Here is a 13,846-nt window from a genome sequence, read left to right on the forward strand (position 1 = left end):
GTTCAGAAGATAAATTAGAGTGTAGATAAACCCTGTGCCCGATAATCTAAGCACATTGTCCGCACACAGCATCTCATAGCACAGAGGAATCATGAAGTGTCTGTTGGAGAGTCCCCACCCACACTCTGGAATCTTACACTGAGTGATGGGAGCTAAAACAGCAATAAAACTTGAAAAATTGTAAAGTAAAGAGTTTAAAAATGATCTTTATTGTGTAAACATCACTATGGGATTAAAATGTGAGAACTTTCATGGGCAAACCCCTTTAAGGGTAAAATTCTAGCATCCCACCAATATCTCCTGACTTACCAATTTTGTTCCCCCTCTGCCATTTGAATGTCACTTTTCTGAGCCCAACATGCATAAAGTTATCATAGGACTTAGGAGTATCACAGACTTGTCCTATTATGTTTTTCTTTCTCATTTCTCGATATAATTGCTCCTCAAATATCATGACTGACTTCTGAATGGTATCCATTGGTCGGTGCCTGGCTGCAATGTCTGTGCAAACAAAAATAAAATAAATACATGATTCTGTCTACGAATTATCATCATCTCATTTTGTTGTAAAACTAATTAGTAACATATATGGTAAAATCGCTAATTCCCTCAAATCCCTAGCATTAAAACCTGTTAATCCCCAAAAAGTTACTTATTTGTACCTATAGTTGTACATTCCCTTGATAATATGGTGACACGTTGCTGTACTTGTTGTCTGCTTCACATGCAGTAGGGAGTATTACAACAGACTGATAACTTACCTCGTGTCTGGCTTATTAGATTTTGAAGTTCCCAACTTCGTCTTGTAGAACCTACTTGGTCTGCCTTCGGGTAAACAGGCTCTAAAAACATTAAGAAATGCTATCATTTTAACTACCTAATATTTATATAAATGATATTATATAGAAGGTGCAATGGGGGGGAGCAGATATTCACAAAGAAAATAGAAAGAAACAAGTATTGAAGTGAAGACTACCTTCTCTCTCCTCTGTTGGACTTGAATGTCGACTAAGGGATCTAAACTGCAGCTCAGATCCTATGAAAGCTAGTCGGTCATTCTCAGGGACACTCGAACCCCTGCAAGTAAGAACATAAAATCATTAGAGACCCAAGTCAAAGGCATCGTAGCATTTTCTTTCCATTGTTTTGGCAATAGTTTGTATTGTTCTACATGGGCAGTACTGGAGGATTTTTTTCTTTTGGGGTACTTAGAATAGGGTGCTTTCAATCAAAAATGATGCTTAAAAAAAGTCACAAAAAGTAAAAAATAAATAAAATGCACAATTTTCATCGGCCTTCTGACACGCATACCAATTAACTATGAAACTCACTGTGGTAATCATTTTATATTTGTTATCTATGGCTTCCTTCCTTCTAAAATTAACAATTAGCAATTATGCTAATGAGTGAGGCTACTGGCGCAGTTCCCATAGCGCCTCCGTGCTGCAGGCTGTTACATTTTGAGGGAGCACTTCCGTCCTTCCATTGTGTACTCACTGCCACTAATATTACTGAGAGTGCAGGGGTGAGGGTGAGGCTTAGATCTGTTGCTGCACAGTGTAACAACAGCTCGTGAAGCCCGAACACAGAGGGCTTCTGTAACAAGCCCATAACCTTTACGGATAATTAGCATAATTGTAAACGTTTATTTTAGAAGGAAGGAAGCGATGGATAACAATCTAAGAATATTACCACAGTCACTGTGCCTGGAATTATAAGTGTCCCTGGTTTATCATGCATACACATACATATATACAGTATATGTATGTATATATTATACAATATTACGTAATAAGTGGGTAAGATCACTCTAATATTTTAAAGAGAGACATACGTTGCTTTAGATCTGTTTTGGGATACTATACATCCCAATGGACACCCCAATTAGATTTACTAATAGTATTATAATAAAGTACTAAATATATCACAGCTTCTGATGATGGGTGACTAAGCAGTCATATTATTAGAATGTTTCCTTTAACTTGAAGAGTGTGAAAGAACCTTGAAGGATACTTTGGTGCAGTGCTGTAATGTGGACCATACATTCCTCTCAGAAATAATGCTCCATAAAATTGTATAAAAGAATGGATGTTCATTCTGCCCCAAATATTTTCTTTAATATAAAGTGTGAATAATCCTTACCAGTCCATAAGAGAAGTCATTTTCTATTGACATGGGCGCTATGAGCAATGTGATATAATACCACGATACAAAACACATAGCAGTAACCTCACATTAGGAACGTGTGAAAATTAAAAACCAAAGTATAATAAGGTTAGCAATATGCTACGCGGGTTTCCACAGATCTCAAGCACTGTGACACAAAGCAGTAAATCTAGATTTACACCACAGAAAAGCATGCACACAACATGGCACAGTTCAACAAATGCTTCCTCAAAGAAATGAATAGATTACGATAAGACTAAATTTAAAATATGGCAACTTAAAAAAAGCATTTGGTCAAGGCAGTGAAATAAATGGCAGCATATGGTTTGCCCATGCATCCGCCATTACCAATTCACTTTTGGTTATATACATTTTTTTTTTTTTAAAGCAGTGCCGTGAAGTAAAAACACTTGCAACAATAAAAGCATAGAGAAATTATTTTGATCCAACCTCTTTTCAAAGGACCATAATTGAAAGCACTGGACCTCGGGAGCCATGTAAAATGAATCGATTAGTAATATAAAACAATCATAAATAACCTAGTGGCCACTGAAATGTATTGATATAGTAATCCAGGGATACAGGAACAGACCCCCATTTATCAATATGCCCAGTTCCCTCTGCCCTATTACATGCTGCCAGTAGAATACACTTTATTTTTATGGGGGATGTTTCAAAGTTGCCGTCTCTTCCCCTTCTCTCTTTCACACCAACAACCTGTTATCAGTGGGAGAAAATGGAGCTTAGAAGACCCTTGCGGCCTATGATGCATGATTTGTGTGGGTAATACATACCTGCTCTGACCACAGAGGTCTCTACTGCACTGAGGAGTAGATTATGAAGGACAATAAGAGAAATACATCACTACAGGACTACAACACAAACTGGTAGTTTAACCAAAAAACAGCTGCTCTACCAACCTGCAGCACATTGTCACTATTTAGAAAATTCTAGGATATTTTAAGGCCATGTTAGGTTTGTTAAGAATTATGCGATCATACAGCTTTAAATGGCTCTAATTGCATGAGAAAGCAGGTAAGATACATTCGTGTGCACCCAGAAGCCTGATGGGGTGGCACTACCTGGTATCATTTGCAATGCTGAAGGACTTTTGCAGAACTGATTCATTACAAAGAGCAGTGGGGCGACCGACAGCGATGTTGGATGGACTCTTCACATCACATGAGAAAATACGACTGCTGCGACAAGAAGAGAGACAAAGAACAGCTCTAGTAGGTCAGGAAGAAACAAGAGATCAGAAGCCATCAGAATTTCACAATGCCACTATGTGATTCAGAGAAAAGAATGATTGACTATGTGGAGATAATTGTTCTGCCAGCTCATGGAAACTCCAAGTCATATAAACTACACTTGCTTTAGCTACATTAAATTTACTTTCAAGCACCCCCCCCCCCAAAAAAAAATAAAATCCACCATTAAAGGGGTTGTCTGGAGGTTGTTTTTGTAAGAAAGCAGCCATGTTTTTCAGTGTCACATCTGACCATGAATGGTGTGTGGTATTGCAACCCACCTCCGTTCATTTCTATACACATGTAATACCAACAAAAACATTGGTCATGTGGTTCTGTTGTTGGAAGAAAGGAGCCATTTTTTCATCCTCTGGACAACATTTGATCATTGATGATCAGATGGTTGATCTTTAAAATTTTAAAAACAAGTTCAGCTGAATTGATATACCATCCCTAGATAATGAAGAATTCAATTTACATACATAAACTGTGGGTCCGTTATACAGAAATGACAGGTCTCAAGAGTTTCATAACTTTGGCTTCATCCAAGTGTTGAATTTGTTACAGATAGGGATGCAGATTCTGTCCTGAACTCAGAATCAAATCAGATGACATACATGCTTCTTCCATACACAATACTTCTAAATCAGCATGAAGTTTTTCTGTAGCATTCATGGGTCACCACCTCAAAAAAAAAAAGCTTCAAAACTGCACTACTCTGTAGATTCTGCATGCTCCTCCTGCCAGGCTAGTCGCTAGATAGTCCTGCATGTACGAGGGCAATTCAATAAGCACCCGTGTTTGACGACAGAGGGCATTCCTGAGGGAAGTTGGTGTTATCATCGTGGGCTGCCATCTATCAAACGACGGCAAAACAAATTGCAGACTGATTGATAGGTTAGTTTGGATTTGGCAGCCATTTGAATAAGACGCGTTTCGTGATTTTCACCAAGATGGAAAAAGAGCAGTATCATTCGTTAATTCGCTTTTTATTTTTGGATGGGAAAAAATGTGAAGAGATAAAAGCAAAGTTGGATGCTGTTTATGGGGACACTTCGCCATCTATGACCACAGTTAGATATTGGTTCAATGAATTTAAACATGGGCGAACATCCGTTTTTGAGGAGCGACCAGGACGCCCGGCAGACGTGGTTACTGTGGAAATCATTCAAAAAGTCCACAACATGATACTCGCTGATCGAAGAAACTAAAGTGCGCAAAGTGTGTCGACCAGAACTGCAATTAATATTTTACTTGATAAGTTGGCGATGAAAAAATTGTCAGCCCAATTGGTGCCGCGATTGCTAACGGTGGACAACAAGCGGATGCGGGAGTTAACTTCGAAGCAGCTTTTAGAGCAATTTAAGTGAGATCCAAAGGAGTTTTTGTGTCGAGTTGTCACCGTTGATGAAACCTGGATTCATCATTACACACTAGAAACTAAGCATCAATCAAAACAATGGATTTCTCCCGGTGAATCTGCTCCAAAGAAGGCGAAGACGATCCCATTGTCCGGAAAGGTCTGGCGACTATTTTTTGGGATACGAACGGCGTTATCCTGATGGATTTTTTAGAAAAGGGAAGAACGATCACTGGACAATACTACAGTAAGTTATTGGACCGCTTCAACAAAAAATTGAACGAGACACGGCTGCATTTGGTGAAAAAGGAGGTGCTGTTTCAACACGATAACGCACCAGCACATTCATCCGGAGTTGTCGTCACCAAACTGCATGAATCGCGTTATGAATTGCCACACCCCTGTATTCACCCGATCTGGCTCCCTGCAATTTTTTCTTGTTCCCCAACATGAAGAAATGGCTCGCAGGCAAACATTTTTAGGTCAAATGAGGAAGTCATCACCGAGAATGAGGCGAGTTCGACAAATCCTATTTTTTTGGAGGGGTTGAAAAAATGTCAGGAACGTTGAGAGAAGTGTATCTTTCTAAAAGGGGACTATGTTGGAAATTTTTTTTTTTTTTTTTAAATGGTGTCTTCATTTCTATCACTTATTGAACCGCCCTTGTGCACTCTATGCAGTGGTCATTGGATTTACTTTATTCGCTGCTATACTAATTTATGAGCGCTACAAAGCATTGTGGGGCATGATGGCAGCTTAAAACTAACTCTGCTTTAGGACAAAGACAGGAAGAGGTTAGACTCCATCCACTTCTCTACTGCCCAAAATTATTTCAGACAAGTAGTGCAAATATGGGCATCGCTCTGTTTTGTTTAGAAAGGGGGAATCGCATATCATTTTGAAATTGCACATGAAAAACATGTCAGATCTGTCGTGTAATTTAGGCACATGTAAGATAAACATCCAGGTTTTAAGTAACAGTACTCATAGCACCAAATTTAAGATAATCAAGTTTGAAGCAAATGCATACAAGAGTAGAATAGCCGAATAGCCGGGAAAATTTAATTCACAACAGAAACAGTCACATTTTGGTAAGAATTAAGTATAGAATCAAGTTATCGTATATATACTCAAGTATAAACTGAGTTTTTCAGCACAAATTTTTGTGCCAGAAAAACCTCCACTTGGCTTATACTCAAGTGAGCAGGGCATGTAGCCTGTAGGTCCATAAAAGGAAAGATGATCAATAGCATGTGTGACGGACACACATACAATGGATTACCACAGCACTGCAAACTGTATGAGGCGGTGGTGGCACCACCTGATGACAACATACAGTGTGTGCGGGCAGAGCGCATGGACATTGCTCTACCTGCACTTCCAGGAAGCTGCAGAGAAGAGAAAACTAGAGCACAGAAGGGTGTACAGAGTTAATATTACATTTTTTTCAATATAACAATGGGGCCCCTCCACAAAATTTAAAAAAAAAAAAAAGATTACAAATTCAGTAAAAGACATTTTATTAATGAGTGGGTGGTGCTGTGGACATTTAATTGACAGCTGTAAATTATTGACATGGGAGTTAAATAAATTCTATCACTGAACCGTGATGTTCGTGGAGTAAAATATAAAAACAGGACATGTTTCAGAACAGAATAAACATCTGTGGAGTTGACAGCTACACATCATCTACTGTATGGTATATGCAGCTTTTGGATCTCCTAATAGCTGTTTATTTCAGTGTTTTGAAGAGGACATCCTATTTCTTTTCTGCTGTGCTCCATCAATTTGATGTAGTTTTGTTTTTGTAACCAGCCTAGGACACAGGACAAGTATAGCCTGGTCACTGTGGCAGTTGCTCTGAATGCAGTAAGCAGTAATCAGAGCAGTGACACTATCCACTGGCAGTAAACATAGAAACTTTCTATAGTAAAACAGAAAGAAGAAATCTAGAAAATCACAAGGAGTATGGAGTTTATTTAAAACGGAAAGCATTAAAAAAAATTCGAGAAAATATGGGGTCGATGGCTAGACCAACCAGGCCTTCAGTCAGGAGCATTATTATCCATAAGACAGGGACTACCGTATCTGCTAGCCAAAAAACTAATATTGGGCAAGTACTGAATGTCTACTAATAAGAGTTCTAGATCTAGGTTGAGTTAATATTGGCTGTTGTTGAATATAGGAAGGACACCGGATTGGGGGGGTGGGAAGGGTTAGTTAGCTGGCTGCGACCAGCTGGGGGGGGGATATGTTATGTAATGTATGTCTTGCCAGCTGTTTTACTGGCCTATTGGTATATGTCATTACGTGCCTATAAATGTTTGTTATGTGTAAACGTACTGTTTGTGGAAAAAACACAAAATCATCAATAAAAATGTTTTGATGTAAAAAAAAAAGAAAATCACAAGGGATTGATACAGAAAGTGATCTTTTGTTCTGCAAGTGTTGCTACCATCAAACTCAAGAATGATAAAACAGGAGCACTTACTCAAAGGCACATGCAGGCACTGTGACTGTGGTAATCTCCTAATATTTATTATCCATGGACTCATTCCTTCTAAAAAAATTTAGAAGGAAGAAGGCCATGGATGACAAATATGAGAAAATTACCACAGTCATGATGCCTGGATCAATGAGTAAGTGCCCCTCGTTTATCATGTTGGATTTTGGAAGATTTCCTTTAACTGCTGGCTTCAGTCTCCCATGTACGCTGCTAGCAGCCAATGGGAAACTAGGAAGGAGAAGATTGAGATTCAGGGGTGATTTCCTGTACGCCTTTTCAGATCACAATAGTGTACTATCTAATTAGGAAGTGAAAATGTAGCATGATGCAGCCAAGTGGTTAACACTTTGCCAGCAACATTTTACAATATAAAATAATAAAATAAATCTTTAAGAATATAACCAAATAGGTTCAATACTTGTGCTGCTTAACATCTTACAACATTATAGTGAAAGGAGTTCAGTCATCACTGCACAAAACTGGCCTAACAGGGAAGAGTACCGCAGCTAGAAAGATTGCACCTCAGTAAACAATCTATCGCATCATCAAGGAATTCAAGGAGAGAGGTTCCATTGTTCCCAAAACGGCTCCAGGGCGCCCAAGAAGGACCAGCAAGCGCCAGGACTGTCTCTTAAAAGTGTTTCAGCATCGGGATCAGGCTACCAGCAGTGCAGCGCTTGCTCAGGATTGGCAGCAGGCAGGTGTGAGTGCATCTGCACGCACTGTGAGGCGGAGACTCTTGTAACAAGGCCTGGTGTCAAGGAGGGCAGCAAAGAAGCCACTTCTCTCCAGAAAAAACATCAGGTACAGACTGATATTATGCAAAAGGTACAGGGAGTGGACTATTGAGGACTGGGGTAAAGTCATTTTTCTGATTGTTTGGAACATCTGGAAAACAGCTTGTTCGGAGTTGACAAGGTGAGCGATACCACCAGTCTTGTCTCATGGCAACTATAAAGCATCCTGCAACCATTCATGTATGGGGTTGCTTCTCAGCCAAGGGAATCGGCTCTCTCACAGTCTTGCCAAAAAACACATCCATGAATAAAGAATGGGACCAGAATGTCATCTGAGAGCAACTTCTCCCAACCGTCCAAGAGCAGTTTGGTGATCAACAATGCCTATTCCAGCATGATGGAGCACCTTGCCATAAAGCAAAGGTGATAACTAAATGGCTCAGGGAACAAAACTGAGATTTTGGGTCCATGGCCTGGAAACTCCCCAGATCTTAATCCCATTGAGAACTTGTGGTCAATCATCAAGAGACAAGTGGACAAACAAAAAACAACAAATTGTGACAAAATGCAAGAATTGATTGTACAAGAATGGACTGCTATCAGTCAGGATTTGATCCAGAAGGTGATTGAGAGGTGCCAGGGAGAATTGCAGAGGTTCTGAAGAAGAAGGGGCAACACTGCAAATATTGACTTGCTGCATTAACTCATTCTAATTGTCAATAAAAGCTTTTGTTACTCATAATATGATTGCACTTGTATTTCTATATGTGATAAAAACATCTGACAAACACACATAAAAACCAGAGGGAAACGGATCATGTGAAAATATAATATTTGTGTCATTCTCAAAACTTTTGTTCATGACTGTGCATAAAATGTAACATTCTAGTTTCCTGCAGCCACCACAAGAGGGAGCTTACATGCCAAAAGCAAAGTTTTTTTTTCTAAATCAAGGATCCCAAGCAGCAAGCATGTGTGTGATCTCTTACATGTCTGTACAGGAGATCTAAAAATCTACAACTAGAAAACAAAACTCTGAACATCACATACATCTAAATCAGTAAAATAATTTGCACAGAAACAAGTTAAAACAAGGTGTAGATTAATTATAGGATGACCATACATTGCTTATTTCATTTTACTTATTGTGCATGGTTGGATAGAGTAGGTTGATTCTTTTGGACAGCGTTAAAATGACAAAATGATCATCTCTGAACTTTAACCTTAAATAGACTTCAATTTATGGATTGCACATATGACTGTTGGCATAACTATTCTCCAAGTACTGACAAGCCTGCATCTGATAACAATAGAGAGACATTTCACATACAATTTTTCACAAATACCTGTCTTTGGTCAGTGTCTAACAGATACATTACTGAAATCCCAGCTTAACTTGATTCAAGAAGTGATTAATAAATATAGCTCATTCTAGCTCACCTATATTCAAAATACTCAGTATTAGTCCAGGAAATTAGCCAAATATTGGTTTAGGATATGATATATACTAGTATTAACAAAAATCCACAAGGGTATTGGATCCTGTAGATGGATTATTAAATAAATGGTCAAATACCTGAAGCTTTCAGGTGCCGGCGTGTTCAGATGGGGGTTTGGTGGGTCACTGTGACATCTGGGCACTTTTACAGGTCTTGGACTATTGCGATGTGAAACTGATAAAACAAAAATTATAAATTGAAATCAGGTTAATAAAATAGAAGGCATATACAATTAACAAACTGGCCCATAGTGGCCCATATGTTCATTCAGAACTACAGTGGTCACTCAAAATACATTTACATGCATTGTTTCTGGTCATTATATGACTTTATGACTCTGGTGCTTAAAACAGAGGTTTAAAAATTTGCAAAAGGGGCACATACATTGGAAATTGAAGAAAAGATCTTGCATCACAGTGGACTGACTAGCAAGACTTAATTCTAAAATATTTTTATTTTAGAAACAAACAAGATGACTGGTTTTCTGATAACTGCACAAAATCTGCAGTCTCCTGCACTTAAGGCAATCCTGTCACCAGAAATGTCATTTTTAGCTGGTGTCCGGGTCCAATAGCCTATGCTATGCTGAATTTAAAAATGCCCCAGTCTGTATTCTGAACCATTTCAGTACTTTATAATTGTTTATTTCACCTGGCTCTCTGTGGCGAGTCCCAACCAGTGTGTGCCTGTGTCTGGTCAATGAATTCTTCCTCTCCTCCACACCATCTCCCTCCCTCCCCTGCCTGCTCAATGCACATGGCAGGAAGTGGGGAGGGGTAACGGAGCTGGATGAGTTTGGAGAAAAGGAGACTGAAGTTGCCCTTTCCCTGGGGACTCACCAAATAATGCTGGCAAGGAGGCAGGTAACACTGAAAGTGTAAAGTACTGAAATAATTCATAATTATAAAGGTATTTTTAAATGCAGCATAGAATAGGCTATTGGAACCTGTCACCACCTGGCGACAAGTTCCCTTTAAGTACCAGGCGTCAATGGCACTCAAGGGTACTGAAAGGTACTCCTGTAAAATTTGAAAGTGGATCCCAGCACCGTAGATAAAACTTCTTAATTTATTTAGTATATGTTAGCATGCTATAATTAAGAGATTAAAATGATCTTTTCCCCAAAATGCATCAGCTACTAGAGATGGCAACACTAACTAAATAAACTAAGAATTTTTATCTAAGATGCTAGGATCCGCATTCAATTTTACTTGGGTTTCTCCAGCTGTAGTCCAGGCAACATTGGTTTAGTTCCATTGTGTTGGAGTTACTCGGAGCTCTACAGGTCTGCCTTGCTTTGGAGCGTTTTACTGAATGGTACTGAAGGGGTTTTCTTACCACAAATGGCTTACAGGTGTGGCCCCACCTTTGGGACCAGCACAAGGCTTGTGGATTCATATGCTAACTTGCATAGAGAGGTGGCAGCACAAATATTTTATGCAATATACATTCTGCAGTTTTGGGTATTTAGGCAGAAATTAACACATTCACAGACACTAATTACATGGAGACAGAGAATGGGACCTATTTAACAGTAGTTCCTAGAAGTCGTATCTATAACATTTCTGAATGTCCTGTGTATATATCATAAGCGACAAAGACTATGTACACATCTTCACTGAAGGCTCCTTTGCAGAGGAGACAACAGTAATATGGAATAAAGATGTGACCCTAGCCTTCAATTAGAAAACACCTTCAATTATTGCTAATACAATCACTGACCCCAATAGATCTTCCGTAAATGGTGTTAGACTATAGCAGTGATGGCGAACCTTTTAGAGACCAAGTGCCCAAACTACAACCAAGTCCACTTATTTATCACAAAGTGACAACGCAGAAATTTAATTTGTGATTTATACTCCCTGTTCTGACACAGCACAACAATTAAGCAGAAGCTAAAAGAAATTTGGAGGATCATTGTAGCTTCCCTCCAGGGTCCCATAAACAGGAAGAATTGTCAGGGCCGGAGCAGGCGCTACATAATGGTAATCCAGATCTGTTCACACCTTCCAACTCCTCCAGTAGTCCCAGGTAGCTCTGTGCACAGCAAGTCCTGAGCTGTTTGAGACTGTAGGAAGATTCCTGGAGTCCTCTCTGGTGATGACCTGGGTGCCCACAGAAAGGGCTCTGAGTGCCACCTCTGGCACCCGTGCCATAGGTTCGCCACCACTGGACTATAGTATTAACGCTATTAAAGTTAAATAACAGGTTGCATGTTTTAATGAGGTTCCAAAGTATATTTATAGCAAATATAAAGCTGTGTAAGTATATTTTACTATTCAATACAATGGGATGTAAGATGCCGTTCTCGTCAATGAAACCTTGTGATATTGCCATGGAAACACATGAATAGTAAAACAATCTTCCATTCCATTCTTGCAGCTGCAAGGCATAGATATTAATACATTTTTATATAGCGGTTAACAAGGGCGATGATCTGCACATTTATAATCTTTAAGGACATAGATTTGCCCGTTGCAATTATTTTCTTAGAAAATGGACCAGCTAAAATCAGTGTCTTTTGTTGCAATTCTATCCTAGTTGACATAAAAAGCACCTGTTTGCAGTGCTATTTTTCCCTCTCAAAACATAAGATATTGCAACAGAATCCAATAGAACTGCATTATGAATCTATGTCAGACACCAGAAGTTTTTGTAAGAACTTGCTCTTTGGTATGGTTTCTGTCACAATAGAGAAGTGCTATGGAAAATACTCTCAGGATGAGAAGACAATTTATGCGGTCTAAAAAATGACCATAGCCACATTATATTTAAGCCATTTAATATGCAAGGTTTTCCAAATCTTCCTCACATCCAAATGTTGACAGAAGAATCAGCTAGTTTTACTCCCAAATTAATTTTTTATTGTAACCTAGGCTTCTGTCTATAGAGAAGAAAACCATCATTTATTGATAATGCCTGCATTTAACAAAGAGTTGGGAGGCCCCATACAAATAAATTGTCTGAGATTGGCAAATCTGGATGACGATGGGAGAACACAATAATAATGCACAAGTGAAAAAATGGTAAAATGAAAATGATTGGATACGCTGCCACAGTAAGCTCCTATAAGAGCTCCCACTGCGGAGTAGCTAGAAAGCTGATACTCCTCTAGCTTTGCCCTTAGTATTTAACAGATGATGCAGACGGGTGTTCTACCTCCTCCAAAAAATTTCAGTATAGCTTATACTATGGAAATGTCATTAACAGTTTCTGGTTGGAAAACTCCTTCTAAAATGCCTGTGATATTAATATAATAATTTATATAAAAATTCCAAAGTGCTTTACATATTATGATAGGCATATAAAAAGACATTAACAGTGGCTAATGCAGCACAACATTAGGAGTCAATCACTACGGGGCTCCCATGGTGCTCCCATCAGCTTTACAAGTCGTAGCGCCTTCGCTGAAAGCAATCCATTACGATACATCTCATTAAGAGAAATCTGTTGCCAGCACTTTCACCATTAAACCCACAGTGGGGGCCATTTACTAAGGGCCCGATTCACGGTTTCCCAACGTGTTACCCAAATATTTCCCCGATTTCCTCCGAATTGCCCCGGGATTTTGGTGCCCGCGATCGGATTGTGGCGCATCGGCGCTGGCATGCACGCAATGGAAATCGGGGGGCGTGGCCAAACGAAAACCCGACGGATTCGGAAAAACCGCCACATTTTTAAAAAAAATCTGTTGCGGAGCTTGCACTTACCTTCACTCAGCCCGGCTTGGTGAACTCCAGCGCGTTCCGATGCTTTTCAGCGCCCCCTGGTGGACGGCGGAGGAACTACCTTAATGAATCCCGGCCGGACCCGAATCCAGCGCAGAGAACGCGCCGCTGGATCGCGAATGGACCCGGTAAGTAAATCTGCCCCAGTATCCAAATAGCCAATTAACCCAATCAAGTGCCCTGTGTTGGGCTCCTTAGCATCTTGAACACTATGCTTATGGAATCATTTTAAAGATGAGAATCTCAGCTTTCAAACATGAACTAGGACTGCAATTCTCTAGCCCCAGCACAGGGGATACAGGCAATTAAAGACAGTTAGGACTGCAAGTTACTGGTAGTATCCCCAGTTCTATAGCACACAAGATCCTCATGTTTAGAATAACACCAGATGCCCTGGTTAGAGCTGAACTGAAACTCCCGCTCCATCCTCTTTAAATGATTATTTTACCCCTGTTTAGGCAACAAAGGACTCTTTTGCATTGGAACTGAAGGTTGAGTTTTTTTTTTTAAAGGTAAAGAGCGATTTTTAACATAAAAGATAGTGAGAGTTAAAAGGATATGTCACACCCAACCTAAGGTTGTGGTAGTATGGTGGTGAAA

General features: G+C 39.5%; 1 protein-coding gene across 5 annotated transcripts in view; it reads right to left on the reverse strand.

Moving 5' to 3' along the window:
• The window catches only part of MAP3K4 (mitogen-activated protein kinase kinase kinase 4), a 67,709-nt gene that overhangs the window by 8,111 nt on the left and 45,752 nt on the right, over positions 1-13,846 (reverse strand). For 3 of the 5 annotated variants that reach the window (XM_072141307.1, XM_072141309.1, XM_072141310.1), the window contains 5 exons: positions 9,596-9,692; positions 3,249-3,365; positions 977-1,077; positions 762-842; positions 310-501 (listed from right to left, as the gene is read on the reverse strand). In XM_072141307.1, the coding sequence (XP_071997408.1) occupies positions 310-501; positions 762-842; positions 977-1,077; positions 3,249-3,365; positions 9,596-9,692 (588 nt within the window). The remainder of the gene's footprint in view (positions 1-309; positions 502-761; positions 843-976; positions 1,078-3,248; positions 3,366-9,595; positions 9,693-13,846) is intronic. The other 2 variants (XM_072141308.1, XM_072141311.1) reach the window with 2 other exon arrangements.

The sequence above is a fragment of the Engystomops pustulosus genome, chromosome 3 (assembly GCF_040894005.1).
Source record: "Engystomops pustulosus chromosome 3, aEngPut4.maternal, whole genome shotgun sequence".
In the NCBI taxonomy this organism is placed as follows: Eukaryota; Metazoa; Chordata; class Amphibia; order Anura; family Leptodactylidae; genus Engystomops; species Engystomops pustulosus.